At 49.1% G+C, this 14,870-nt stretch overlaps 1 protein-coding gene across 1 annotated transcript in view; it reads right to left on the minus strand.

Annotated features, from left to right (window-relative positions):
* Window positions 1-11,548: 11,548 nt before the first annotated feature.
* LOC148474519 (uncharacterized) overlaps window positions 11,549-14,870 on the minus strand; it is an 81,062-nt gene continuing 77,740 nt past the window's right edge. Inside the window, exons 3-5 of the mRNA XM_088458496.1 lie at window positions 14,540-14,647; window positions 14,327-14,416; window positions 11,549-13,117 (exon numbers count right to left, since the gene is read on the minus strand). Of these exons, the coding sequence (XP_088314622.1) occupies window positions 11,598-13,117; window positions 14,327-14,416; window positions 14,540-14,647 (1,718 nt within the window). The 3' untranslated portion in view covers window positions 11,549-11,597. The remainder of the gene's footprint in view (window positions 13,118-14,326; window positions 14,417-14,539; window positions 14,648-14,870) is intronic.

The following is a 14,870-nucleotide window of genomic DNA, read 5'->3' on the forward strand; positions in this document are numbered from 1 at the left end:
TGCGATGAAGTAAGCAATCCTGAGTAAGGTCTGACCTGCCTTAGCTGGTACGCAATTGTACCGATGATTTTGCAGTTTTGCTAAACATTACGGATGTGCGTGTAGGTGAAGTGGGTGTCCTTACGTAGAGCTGCGGCACCATTGCGATCGCTATGGATTAGCATACATTGGTAGTAAAACCGCGTGCGTATTCTATATTGTGTTCCTTGCTCAATCAGGGTCCGTTACACCTCCTCTGTGCAGGACGCTCGCAGTCGCTTCACTTTTCTGGGAGTTTTCTTTATCTTCAGGTCTATATTATCTGACGCCACAAATAAAATGTGTTACATTATTAACATTATTATTTATTAACAGTTATTTATATAGCGCACACGTATTCCGCAGCGCTTTACAGAGAGAATATTTGGCCATTCACATCAGTCCCTGCCCCAGTGGAGCTTACACTCTATATTCCCTATCACATGCACACACACCTACACACACAGGTTAATTTTTGTGGGGAACCAATTAACCTACCAGTATATTTTTGGAATGTGGGAGGAAACCGGAGTACCCGGAGGAAACCCACGCAAGCACAGGGAGAATATACAAACTCCACACAGTTAGGGCCATGGTGGGAATTGAACCCATGACCTCATTGCTGTGAGGCAGTAACGCTAACCATTACACCGTCTGTGCTGCCCACATAAAAACAAAACACCCCGATCATCTGGTTTATGATCAATGAAAATCTCGCAGTCACATGGCTCCTCTAATAGCAGCAAGTCCATGACCTCTGGTACTTTCTTGACTCATAGTGTCGTGTACAAGAGCTTTCCACGTGTGTAAGCCGGGGGGGTCGCCAGCCCTCTCATCCGCCAATACAGTCAAATTGAATATAAATTGATAGATGCGCTTATTAAGGATATCTTCAACTGCCAAACAGGCAAATCTGACAGGTGTGGGAGTGGGGTGCGTCTGGGGGACCGGTGCCGCGGGTAGAGTGGTTTGCACAGAATTGCATCCACAAACTACTGTATGTGCCTGAAGATACGCTCAAAACATGGCAAGGAACACTCAGCATGGAATCACTATTCGGGCACATGGAGCGTGTCCTGTCACCCTTTTTAGAAAGTCGGAGGGGTTACATTATGGGTGCCAGCAGTTCTAAGCTGACCCCTTGCACACATCCACTAGAACAGCGGTGGGGAACCTCAGGCCCCCGCAATCATTTGGTCTGGCCCTCGGAGCTTTTTTCTCCTAGCCTCATCTGTTTATCAGGGTGCCTAGAATGTCCCCTGCAGCCAGAATCTAGGCAGCAGTGTCACCTGGAGCGTCCTTAGGACGCTTCAGACGGTCACACCGCTGCCCTTACAGCTCCCGGGAGCATCCTCAGGATACTCCGAGCATTGCTGCAATCACCGGCGAATGTGGCCCCGTCCCCGTGTGACCTCACACAGAGGGGGCGTGGCCTGCACCAGGCCCGGGAAAAATATTATATATATCAAAATGGCCCTCGGCAGAAAAAAGGTTCCCCACCCCTGCACTAGAAGATATAAATGAACGATTAGGACATTGTAAACGTTCAACCGCTCATTAATCATTCACAGATCGCGCACTATAATGTCAGAAACTACCAGCGATGCACGCTCCCGCTGGTCGTTTCCGACATCAATCATCGGCTGAACATGATGATAATGACAGATTGGCCATGTTCAGGGATGAGGGAAGGTTCCTACAATGATCATATCACTCAGTGTAGGCACATGGGGGATGAGGAATGACTGTATGATTACAATGTAATCAGTGGCAGAACTAGCGGCGGTGCAGCCGGTGGCTTGCACCGGGGCCAGCTGTGGTGCAAGGGCCCATAGCCGCCGCTGCACCCGCCGCTAGTGTCCCCCGGCCCCCCCTAAGCAGGGCCGGTTCTAGGGGTGTTCGATCTGAGCGGTCAAACATGGGCCCCACCCATAGAGGGCGCACCCTTCCCCAGCATCCCGATTTCAGCGGGACAGTAGTGTCCCGCTGTTCCACCCGTGGGCCGAATTGGCCCGCGGGTGGTCAAATCGGGGGGGTTGGGGACCCCCACCGCGCTGCATCCATCCAATGCCGTGAGACTTGACCAAACAGGAAAGCCCAATATTGCATCCACACATCGGCGGCGGCGCCCTGTCTGACCAACTCAGGATACGTAACACCACAGCGGGGCATCAGGATTCATGCCAGGGCCACCCAGAGGTTTGTCCTACCTGACAATAATCGGGGCTGTTTGTTCTGTCCCCTACTCACAGGCAGAAGCTACAGAGGGGATAAAGGCCTCATCTGCTCCCCAAGGAAACCAGGCCGAGCGCTCCCAGGAAGGCGCCGCGGTGACACAGCTGGGCGGCCCAATAATACATCTTACACTTAGGAAGAGGCCGATCACTTTACATCCCTGAGTCTTCACATTGTGCCAAATTAAAATTCAGCCCTTTGTGTCCCCAGAGACAGGTTGGGGATGTAGACCGGAGAGCGTTGGAGGACATATTATATATTAGGTTTAATTATATTTCTTTACCAATTTCTGCCCATTACTGGATCCAAATGAGTGTAACAAATTCTGAAGGAGACTATGGGGCCCATTTATAATTGTATATTTGAGGTACAACGTGTGTATTTGTGGGTTAACCCCAAATACTAAGTACCCCCCCCCGTATGTATTAAGGAGAGACGGCAGCAGATATCTCCGATACCTGCTGTGATCCCCCCATTACCGCTGGCAGCCCTGTATCCTATAGGTTTATATGGGGGAAGCGATGCCGCCAATTTTATCAACATCCAGAATCCGATGCATCCAGGAGAATGGCCCCCACAGCTACCGCCATCTGAACATGAGGTTAGTCGCTGTAGCCTATGGGCTACACTGCGCATAAATAGCCAGAACCTTCCCCGGCAATGGCGGCGTATCTATAATGGGTGCAGGCCACATGGGCCCCCGGGGACCAGGGGGGCCCCGCACCACACACCCTGCACCCATATTATCTAAAACTCACCTATCCGTGGTCCCGCTTTGGGTGTCAGCGCTGCACAGGACACGGGAAAATGGCCGCCATTTTTCCGGCGTTCTGCACATGCGCAGTAGACTCTGGGCACACTCTAGTGCCCAGAGTCTACTGATTCTGCAGTGGCCAGCCGCCAGGCAGAGATGAGGGGGCCTTGCATGGGGAATGCTCACGGGCCCCCTCCTCTCTTAAGACGTCCATGCTCCTGCCCTATCCCCCTCCTCTGACTCTCCTGCCCTATACCCCCCTAACTCTCCTGCCCTATCCCCCCTAACTCTCCTGCCCTATCCCCCCTCTCACTCTCCTACCTTATTCCCTCCCCCTCACTCTCCTGCCCTATCCACACCCCTCACTCTCCTGCCCTATCCCCCCACTCACTCTCCTGCCCTATCCCCCCTCTCACTCTCCTGCCCTATTCCCTCCCCCTCTCTCTCCTGCCCTATCCCCCCTCTCACTCTCCCTCCCTATTCACCCCTCTCACTCCTGCCGTATCCATCACTCTCACTCTCCTGCCCTATCCCCTCCTCTCTCTCCTGCCCTATCCATCACTCTCACTCTCCTGCCCTATCCCCCCCCTCACTCTCCTGCCCTATCCCCCCCCTCACTCTCCTGCCCTATTCCCCCTCTCACTCTCCTGCCTAACCCCCCCTCTCTCTCCTGCCCTATCCCTCTCTCTCTCTCTCTCTCTCCTGCCTTATTCCCCCCCTCTCTCTCTCCTGCCCTATCCCCCTCTCTCTCTCTCCTGCCCTATTCCCCCTCTCTCTCTCTCCTGCCCTATTCCCCCTCTCTCTCTCTCCTGCCCGATCCCCCCCCTTTCTCCCCTGCCCTATTCCCCTCTCTCTCTCCTGCCCTATTCCCCCCCTCTCTCTCTCCTGCCCTATTCCCCCTCTCTCTCCTGCCCTATCCCCCCTCTCTCTCTCCTGCCCGATCCCCCCCTCTCTCCTGCCCTATTCCCCCTCTCTCTCTCCTGCCCGATCCCCCCCTCTCTCCTGCCCTATTCCCCCCTCTCTCTCTCTTGCCCTATTCCCCTCTCTCTCCTGCCCTATCCCCCCTCTCTCTCTCCTGCCCGATCCCCCTCTCTCTCCTGCCCTATCCCCCTCTCTCTCCTCCCCTATCCCCCTCTCTCTCACTCTCCTGCCCTATCCCCCCTCTCTCTCCTGCCCTATCCCCCCCTCTCTCTCTCCTGCCCTATCCCCCCCTCTCTCTCTCCTGCCCTATCCCCCCTCTCTCTCTCCTGCCCTATCCCCCCTCTCTCTCTCCTGCCCTATCCCCCCTCTCTCTCTCCTGCCCTATCCCCCTCTCTCTCTCCTCCCCTATCCCCCTCTCTCTCTCCTCCCCTATCCCCCTCTCTCTCACTCTCCTGCCCTATCCCCCCTCTCTCTCCTGCCCTATCCCCCCCTCTCTCTCTCCTGCCCTATCCCCCCCTCTCTCTCTCCTGCCCTATCCCCCCTCTCTCTCTCCTGCCCTATTCCCCCTCTCTCTCTCCTGCCATATTCCCCCTCTCTCTCTCCTGCCCTATCCCCCCTCTCTCTCCTGCCCGATCCCCCCCCTCTCTCTCTCTTCTGCCCTATCCCCCCCCTCTCTCTCTCCTGCCCTATCCCCCCTCTCTCTCCTGCCCTATTCCCCCTCTCTCTCTCTCTCCTGCCCCATCCCCCATCTCTCTCTCTCCTGCCCTCTGTGTCTCTCCTATTGCTGCTTCTTTTCTCCCTTCTCTCTTTCAGACTTCAGCATCTTTGCTATTGTACTGTTTGGGACGTCCTCACTGTTTATTCTTCCTGTGTCCCCGTCCCCGATGCTTTTTTTCCTTCTATACTCTTAAGCCCCCATTTATTAATGATCACAATTGCAATGCAATAACATTACCACCCATGATCGCATTGCAATATGCCATCAAAGCACCCGGATGTATCATCCAACACATACAATGTCCCCAGAGAGCTGCCGGGGCAGCTGCCTTTGCGCAGTCACGCTGACTTTACCAGGGAGAGTTCTGGAGGATCCCTCCGCCAGCTGATTATGTGCCGTATAGCCCATAGGCTACAGCAGCTAACACCATCTTCAGTTGGCGTTAGCTGCGGGGCCAACCTCCGGGATGCATCGGCGTGTACTGCTACATCTGAGAGGCATGTCATACATGTGATAGGCATGTACTGCTCCATCTGAGAGGTGTGTCATACATGTGATAGGCGTGTACTGCTCCATCTGAGAGGTGTCATACATGTGACAGGCATGTACTGCTACATCTAAGAGGTGTGTTATACATATGACAGGTGTGTACTGCTACATCTGAGAGGAGTGTCAAACATATGAGAGGCATGTCATACATGTGATAGGCGTGTACTGCTACATCTGAGAGGCATGTCATACATGTGATAGGCGTGTACTGCTACATCTGAGAGGTGTGTCATACATCAGAGAGGCATGTCATAGGCGTGTACTGCTACATCTGAGAGGCGTGTCATACATGTGATAGGCATGTATTGCTTGTTCTGAGGCGTGTCATACATGTGATAGGTGTGTACTGTACTGCTACATATGAGAGGCATGTCATACATGTGATAGGTGTGTACTGCTACATCTGAGAGGCGTGTCATACATATGAGAGAGGTGTGTCATACATGTGATAGGCGTGTACTGCTACATCTGAGAGGCATGTCATACATGTGATAGGCGTGTACTGCTACATCTAATTGGCGTGTCATATATGTGATAGGCATGTACTGCTACTTCTGAGGTGTCATACATGTGATAGGAGTGTACTGCTACATCTGAGAGGCATGTCATACATGTGATAGGTGTGTACTGCTACATCTAAGAGGCGTGCTATACATGTGATAGGCATGTACTGCTACATCTGAGAGGCGTGTCATACATGCGATAGGAGTGTAGTGCTACATCTGACAGGCATGTCATACATGTGATTGGCGTGTACTGCTACATCTGAGAGGCGTATCATACATGTGATAGGCGTGTACTGCTACATCTGAGAGGCGTGTCATCCATGTGATAGGCGTGTACTGCTACATCTGAGAGGGATGTCATATTACGGACTTAAATACAAATGTAAATGAGCCCTATTTAGTGATGAAAACACACGGATACTTATCAGAGAATACATGTAGCCATAGGGATCATTGTGCCTTATAACCAATGCAGGGAAATTATACTAATGATCCCATTTGAATGTAAATATCTGTTATTTTTTAATATAGCAGCTAAATAATGGGGGTAAGGTGCAATCAGGGAGATTGTTACTATTTCAGGGAGTCTTCCTGACAATCAGGGAGAATTGGCCAGTATGTCCCCATACTGGTTAGTAATATGCAGGGCCATCTATCTCTTCCATTGGGCTTGTTGGGCAGTTGCCCAAAGCTTGTAGGGGCCCGCCAACCCGCCCCCCTGCAGCTGCGGCCAGTTGGTAAGTTTGTAATATTTTTATAAGCCAGCCGCCGGCGCACTGTATTCTGACCGAACCCCGCCTCCCCCGCCTGGCGTTAGCAGCGTCTCATGGGACCTGGCGGCTCTCTCACACCAGGCATGGTGCGCTGCCTGGCGTATTGAGGATAGATGTAGGACACATCTGTATGTCCCTAGTCTGTAGCAGGATAGCGCGGTAATGACGTGGACGACGATCTTACCACTCTCCGTAACACTGTACCTTCTCATTCTAAATCCACAGCCACTGTGAGCGTAAAACTAGACTATCTCGAAAATCATATTCGTCATAATAATTTACATTTTATGAGAGTCCCTGGAAGTGCTGAAGATGAGACCACTTACATGTGCGTTATTGGGGGCATTGGGCTTATCAAGTGTCATCAAATGGGTGTATCACCTGGACTAGGACCAGACCGTCCAAATAGTTTGTGGTGTCCCAGACTTGCGATTGTGACATTTCTTAGCGTTAGGGCGGCTATCATGCATGCATAACGCAGGTCTTATACAGGGTATTAACATTTTGGAGCTTAGTTTTCCACCTCGGAGAGAGCAGAGGAGCAGCCCTCAAACACCTGTGCGCTCCAGCCTGACTCTGAGCCCTGCTGCTGGAGGGACGCAGGGGGAGTTGAGTTGCTGGAGGGGCATAATGTGTAAGGAGCATTACTGTGTGGCGTGATATGCTATAAGGGGCATTAGTGTGTGACATAAGTGAATCCCTATATTCAGTTGACATTTATACATTGATATGTCCAAGTGGCATTTATACACCAATATGGTCAGAAAAGTATTAGGTGAAGTTTGACACTTGTCCATCCACCCAAAGTGTATTCAGCAATGATGGTCAGTGTAACATATTGAGACATAGATAAAATTAGTAATATATTCAGAATTCCAGCCATCTGTCAGTCATTGTTCTCTTGGATATTTCTAGATCATTGAATTTATGACTCTGGGCACCACTGGTAGACTAGGATTCTACCCCTTATCTGAGGATTCCACATAGGGATTTTCCTAGTTTATACAGTATTGATACTTAGGGCAAAATTTACTAAGCAGCGGGTTCTGGGTTCTGTTCTAAACCCCAGGGTTTGGTGGCAGTTTTGCAGCGGTTTCTAAATGACAGCCATGTTCTATTCTATTCTAAAATGTGTTTTGATGGCGGTTTTGGCCTTAGTAAATCTGCAGATAGCAAAACCGTCGCCAAAACACATTTTAGAATAGGGCTGTCATTTAGAAAGCTCTACAAAACCACCACAAAACCCCCGGGGTTTAGAACAGAATAGAACCCACCGTCAAACCACCAGGGTTTAGAACCCTCCGCTTAGTAAATTTTGCCCTTAGTTTACAATCACTACCAGTCTACAAAAAAACAGTAAACATTAATCAATTCTCTATTTCTATACACTAATATTCTTATACTAACATCTGTGCAACTAGGGCCCCCCTCCTTTTCTTGTGTGGCATAATGTGTAAGGGACATTACTGTGCAGCATAATGCATATTAGGGGCATTACTGTGCGGCATAATGTTATAAGGGGCACTACTGTGTGGCATAATGCATATAAGGGCACTACTGTGTGGCATTCCACATACGGATTTTCCTAGTTTATACAGTATTGATACCTAGTTTACAATCACTACCAGTCTATAAAAAAACCCGGTAAACATCAATTCTCTATTTCTATACACTAATATTCTTATACTAACATCTGTGCAACCTGTGCGGCTAGGGCCCCCCCTCTTTTTCACGTGTGGCATAATGTGTAAGGGACATTACTGTGTGGCATAATGTGGCACTGTGTGTCATAATGCATATTAGGGGCATTACTGTGTGGTATAATTTGTATAAGGGGCACTACTGTGTGGGAAAATGTGTATATGGGGCACTACTGTGTGGCATAACATGTAAGTGGCATTACTGTGTCACAAAACCACACACCCTTTTTGGGAGAGCTCGTACAGAGGAGGGATCCCTTTGTTATATCCTCAAATTGCTGTCTCGCCCCAGGTGACAAAAATCTTAGTGTTGGCCCTGGCTTAAATGACCCTGTGAAGCAGAATGGAGTGCTCTACCATCTCAAAATACTTAAGGCTGGCATCAATTTTTTGCAGGAGACTCGGGTGATTGCTTTCCTGTTGGTCGTATAGATTCATGGTGAGCGTGACAATCCTGGCCTGATTATGGCAGATGGCAGCGGTCTCCTCCGAGAGCGCATTGCTGGTATAGCGTCTGTCATACGGGCGCCGCATCAGCATTTGCAACTGGGGGGAAGACTCTCAGCCCCTGAGCTTTCCCTACAGGTCAGAGTATTGCGGTACTCCGTCCCCGGGAAGACACCTCTACCCTGGGGCATCTAGTACGCCAGCTAACCCATAACCAGCGGGACGCAGCGGGTTTTCATTAGGACTGAGGAAGGAACTGCTCATTAATAACAGTACAGTCAATTCCAAACATACTCTGGAGGCAATTTAACAAAGGATTCAGACATCACTCACAAGGACCTGTACACCAGAACAAATTCTGCATACCAAGTGGTAGTGTGCTACATAGAAGACTCTTCCTGCTGATCAGGTCATTCTAATGGAGCATATACACGGTCAGATGAACGATTGAACGATTTTGACCAATGATTTGAACTATGAACGATTTTTGACTGCATTAAAATTACTGAAATCGTCCAAGTCTGACTGCAAACACATCAGATGTCAGATATCGTTATCTGACCATCGGGAACGCGCATCGTTCATACGTGTCAGATGTGTCAGATTTTCCTTCAGATATGAACGATTTTTTAAATAGTTATCGTTCAGATCTGAAGAAAAATCTGACCGTGTGTATGCACCATTATCTGACCGTGTGTACGCACCATTATCTGACCGTGTGTACGCACCATTATCTGACCGTGTGTACGCACCATTATCTGACCCTGTGTGTGCACCATTATCTGACCGTGAGTGTGCACCATTATCTGACCGTGTGTACGCACCATTATCTGACCGTGTGTACGCACCATTATCTGACCGTGTGTACGCACCATTATCTGACCGTGTGTACGCACCATTATCTGACCGTGTGTACGCACCATTATCTGACCGTGTGTACGCACCATTATCTGACCGTGTGTACGCACCATTATCTGACCGTGTGTACGCACCATTATCTGACCGTGTGTACGCACCATTATCTGACCGCGTGTATGCACCATTATCTGACCGCGTGTACGCACCATTATCTGACCGCGTGTACGCACCATTATCTGACCGCGTGTATGCACCATAAACTAGAGCAGAGACTTGTGATATTTAATGACAGTTATACGGTGCATGTTTTATATACCTCTTTATAATATGGACAAGTTGTTTTTTGTTGTTTTTTTTAGACATTACGTTGCTTTCTGTTTTCATACACAGGTCTGACGCTGCATTTAGGCTGAGCGCAGTAACACACATACATATATATAATTCTGTTTATGGTTTTCTTTATACAACAAATTTACTGCATGGAAATCTCTTGATACATATTTTGCAGTTGATAAAATGTATATTGTGCCTGGCTGATATCATACTGTGCGACGCCCGGTACAGCCTTATACATCAGGTTATTATTAGATGTTTGTAAACGCAGTTGAATAATGACCACTAGCTGCCTGGGGGATGCTGCAAGAGATAGCAGATACATTCAGAATATCTAGGCAAGGGGCGGATTTAGGGGTCACGTCTACCTTAGGCAATACAGTAATAGCCAACTCCCACCACCCAATTTTATTATTTATATATTTGGTTACAAGTCCTCGTTTGGCGTATTTCAGTTTAATATAATAATAAAACAAGCTACAGTATGACCTATTACATTTTGTTTTATTTTTAATTATGCATGTATACATATGTACTAAGGAGGATGGCTAACAGAGGCAGCCTGCACATGTGCTATGTGACAGCGCTCCTCGTAGGTGGTGTACGGTACTGCAGAGGGGAAAAATGTTGTAGTTACTGGTAAACTACACACATGGCTGATGGGAAATTTACCGCTGTATCTAGGGGCGAAGCTCTGTCCTCAAGGGCCCCTAACAGTTAATGTTTTCCAGATCTCCTAGCTGGTGTATTCATTGCTAGCTCATATTTTAAAAGATGCACAGGGTGGTCTGGAAAATCTGTACGGTTAGGGGTCCTACAGGTCTGAATGTAATCGCCACCTCTATGGAGACTGCCAACAATTGCATATTATATTCTCAAAAGTGACAGTGTACAAGCCCTAGCTACTGGCATCATTGGAGCTAGCTTATGCAAGTAAAATAGTTCTCTTTAGAGCATCCAAACATGGGGCCTGATTCAGACCCACTCGCGAGCGGCTGTCCGCTCGCAAGTGGGTCGGTGTTATGGACTGAGCATGCGCACGACGGAGGGAGCTCCGTCGTGCGCATGCGCCAGACGCGACGAGCGAAGGAAAGTCCTTCGCTCGTTGTGTCCGATCAAATGTTGATTGACAGCACGCCCCCTTTGGTAGGCGTTCCGGGGGCGTGCCTCCCTGACGGGGGCGTTCCCACGGGAACGCCTCCCGTCAGAAGCCGGTCCACTGACATCACTAGTGATGTCAGTGGGAGTGATTTTGGCTCTGATAGAGCCAAAATCACTCCGGCTCGCAATTTCGATGGTCGCGATGGTCTCGACCATCGCGGCCATCACAAAGCACGCTCGTATAGCCTGTGGGTGGTGACCCACAGCTATACGAGCGTCCAGGAGGATGCTCCATGAAAATGGAGCCCGGCCCTCATTCAGAGCGTGCGCTCTGCTCAGAGCGTACGGCTCTGAATGAGGGCCATGGTCCACTGGGCACCCATGCATTTCGCAACTTTAGTCACACGTTCCTCCAACACCATATCACACAAATGTGAATTCTTGTTTGAAACTAGATCAGAAATTATCATACATGTTCTCGCAAGTGCAAATTCTAAATAGATGATCCGTAGCAGAGAAACCAGGGTGTGCAGAAACCACCTGGTCCCCAGACCCAGTTATCGTTTTACAATATGCACTTAAAGTCTCAGAAAGCTGTAAATCACTGACAATATACCAGATGACATTGTGTGTTGGGAGTATTTAATTCAACAGATATTGTTTGTTGTGTATATTATATTACTATTATATGTTAGGTTTAGAGTCAGACGGCTTGGGGCAAACGCGTTTCACATAGTCCTTGCAGGTCACCATTTGTTGAATTGGTCTCTTCCATAGGATGACATCATAAGAAAGTGGAGATGTTCTGATGTCAGAGACCTGCGGACCTCTACTTTCCGGACTATTCGTGATTTTACATGGATGGGATTTCTGATGTAAGAGGAGACTAGATGGTGACTGGAAATTCTCCTTGCAATGTGAACAGGAGTAATGGAGCCAACCCGCAGAAACGTCTGTATGCGGTTTCTGGCGCTGATTTGTGGATGAATGTCCGTCAGCACTTGGCTTCCAGGCTTCATGTGTTGTTTGGTGCAGATGAAGCAGCGATTTGAGGCTGAAGCTTTTCGCGCAATGCCTACATTGGTAGGGCCTATTCGTTTGGTGCTGAAACCGGTGGATGAAAAGTTGAATCAGTTTTTTAAACATCTGACCGCACTCGTGACATATGAAGACGGTGAGGTGGGATTTCCGGTGTCTCATTAGTGACTCGTGATGTCTGAAGTGGCTTCTGCACTTCTTACACCTGAAGAGTCTCTCAGATTCAATGCTGTTAATGTGACGTACGGGAGGAGGCCGTTTCCAGAGCGCTGGTTTCCTGTCTGGGCCCATTTGAGTGTTCGCTTTGAGCAGAAGATTGCAGTTGGGGGGCTCTTCTGAGTTTTTGTTTGGTGTTGGGCCACTCATCACTATGGCGTCTTTAGAAGGTTTTTGCTCGGTCTTGGCTTGAACAGACGAACGCTTTCCATCTGCACCAGGTTTATCGGTCACACCGAGGCGAATCTTGGACTCCCCGTCATGTGGTTTGTTGCTGCTCGGTCTTTGTACTGAGTGGGCCGTCAGGTGTTTGAGCAGACAGGATAGTCTCCTGTAAACCTTCAGGCACTTGTTACACTTGTATATCTGGTCCCTCGAGTGCTCTCGCTGGTGGCTTACAAAGTCTACCTTGTTCCTGAAGGTCTCATTGCATAGAGCGCATTCGTGGACTTTCTTGTGCCCTTTGCGGTGTGAGGCCAGTTCCAGGAGGTTCGGAAAAAGCGCGCCACATTTGAAACACTTAAATTCCCTCCGTTTCTGGTGCGTCTTCTTGTGCTGAAAGAACTCCGTCCTGTTGTAGAAGGTAACCTGGCATTTCTCGCATTTGTATTCGGTAACTAGGTGGGTTCTCTGGTGCTTAACGAGATGCTGTGGTTTCCGGAATCGCTTCTCACACAAGGAGCACTTATAGGGTCCTTCTTGCAAGTGAGACCTTTGGTGCAGAAGGAGCTTGGACTCCAGCCGGTATCCTTTGCCGCAGTCAATGCAGTGGAAGTTTTTCTTACTGCTCCTCTTTGATATATTGCAATAGCAGTTATAAATGCCGTTACACTTGACGCATTTTTGCGGAAGAGGACCAATGAATTTCTGGCGAATGAGCGTTTCATCTTCGCTCTTATTCTGCGGCTCCGGTTTCCACTGGAAGTGGCTTAGATTGGAGAGTCCACCTCCTACAATAGACAGAGTTTCCATGAAATATAGATTATATAATATAATATACACACACGCACCTCCCGAGGGTGAAGAGTATATCACAGGGCGCCATAGATGTACTGAGCGGCATCGCATGAGCAGGCGCAACTCATATAATGATGTATGTTCAGGAAGCAACAGCAAATAAGGCCGATGGCTCACATCACACAATGGCACGCGGCTGGAGGGGACCGTACGTAATAACACGTTACCGATGTCACTTGCGGCATCGCTGTGATGGGGTGGCGGATTGGGAGAGGGGCGAGTAATGTGGGAGAAAGCACGTCTGCCTTCGCAGGACAGTTTTTGTCAGGAAACTAAATTCCCAGAGTTCCCTTCCCATACAAGAGGCTGAGAAGAACTTAGGACCTCATTCAGAGTCGGTCGAAGCGGCCGCATGGTCGTACACCACCGATGTTCGCTATACTGCGCATGCGTAAAGTTCGCAATGCGCGTGCGCAAACTAGCCGCTACGTTCAGAAATTTCTCTCTCCTTGAACACAGCCAGGTCGGTAGTTTGAGTGACAGGATGAGGCGTTTGTGGGTGGTAACAGGGGAAGGTGCTTGAAAACGGGGGAGTGGAGATCCGAACGCAGGCGTGCCTAATTATGCGGACGGCGTTTTATGGGAGTGCATACGGTTTATGGGAGTGCATAATTAACAAAGTAGCGTCATGGCACATGTGACATGGGAGGTTTTTACACTGACATTATCGTACAGCTTAAGAGAGGGTATGGTAAACCTTAAGCTCTACGACCAGTTCCGATGGTTCCCGATGGTCTCGATTAATCCTTATATGCCCGTAGATGACGTGCAATGCGTACGAGAAGGGGGCGTATTTCTTTGTCTTCCGACCGCTTCCTCCCGTTGGCCGGCCAACTACCGATCCGAACTTAGGGACGCAACTTGCGAGGGAATCATTTGAATATCCGGCCCCTTTTTCTGTACGACCGTGCGGCCGCTTCGACCGACTCTGAATGAGGCCCTTAATCCCGTCCATAATGGTCAAATGTACAACGACCCACCCACCCAATACCTACACCAACTTCACCAGGCCAAGGTCTCCCATGGTAACATGACAGGGCAAACCCCCAACTCACCATTACCCCCCATTCTCCGCTGCCCGACCCCCTGATATCACCGTAGATATTGGAGCAGATTACATTCCATGTGTGTTAGTTACTTACTAGATAATAAATATTCCTTTGTATCTTTCACAGACAGTTTGTCCAGACGTTCTATTTCCCGCAATATGTCGGGTTTGGCGCTCAGTGTCCCTGTAACAGACATGTTATATATCAGGCTATGAATACGTAACGCACATGGATTCTTCACTGCGAGAACGGCGATACTGGGAGAACTTGGCAGCATAACCAGAAATCCTCCGGGCACTACTGTACCTGTCTGCACGGCAGCGCTGGGGGCCTCATGTTCTCTGGCGCATTGGCCCGGTGGTTTCTCCCACTGTTCAATCTCATGGAATAAGTCCGGTTTTGCGATGTTAAGTCCTGAAATAAAAGAGACAGTGATTTGTGTCTGTGTTCCAGCTGTATTCACAGACACATGCACAAATCTGTAGTTACTGGCTGTTGTAGGTAGCCGGTCACAGCTGCTGACACGCCAACAACATGCCAACATAACACTGACGCACATACGGCTAAAATGTACAGAATGTTCATGAACCTCTGCAGCGATTTAGGGCACTCTCTAACCATAACTCTGTATTACACG

Source organism: Taudactylus pleione, unplaced genomic scaffold, assembly GCF_031769625.1.
Source record: "Taudactylus pleione unplaced genomic scaffold, aTauple2 ptg000838l, whole genome shotgun sequence".
Classification (NCBI taxonomy): domain Eukaryota; kingdom Metazoa; phylum Chordata; class Amphibia; order Anura; family Myobatrachidae; genus Taudactylus; species Taudactylus pleione.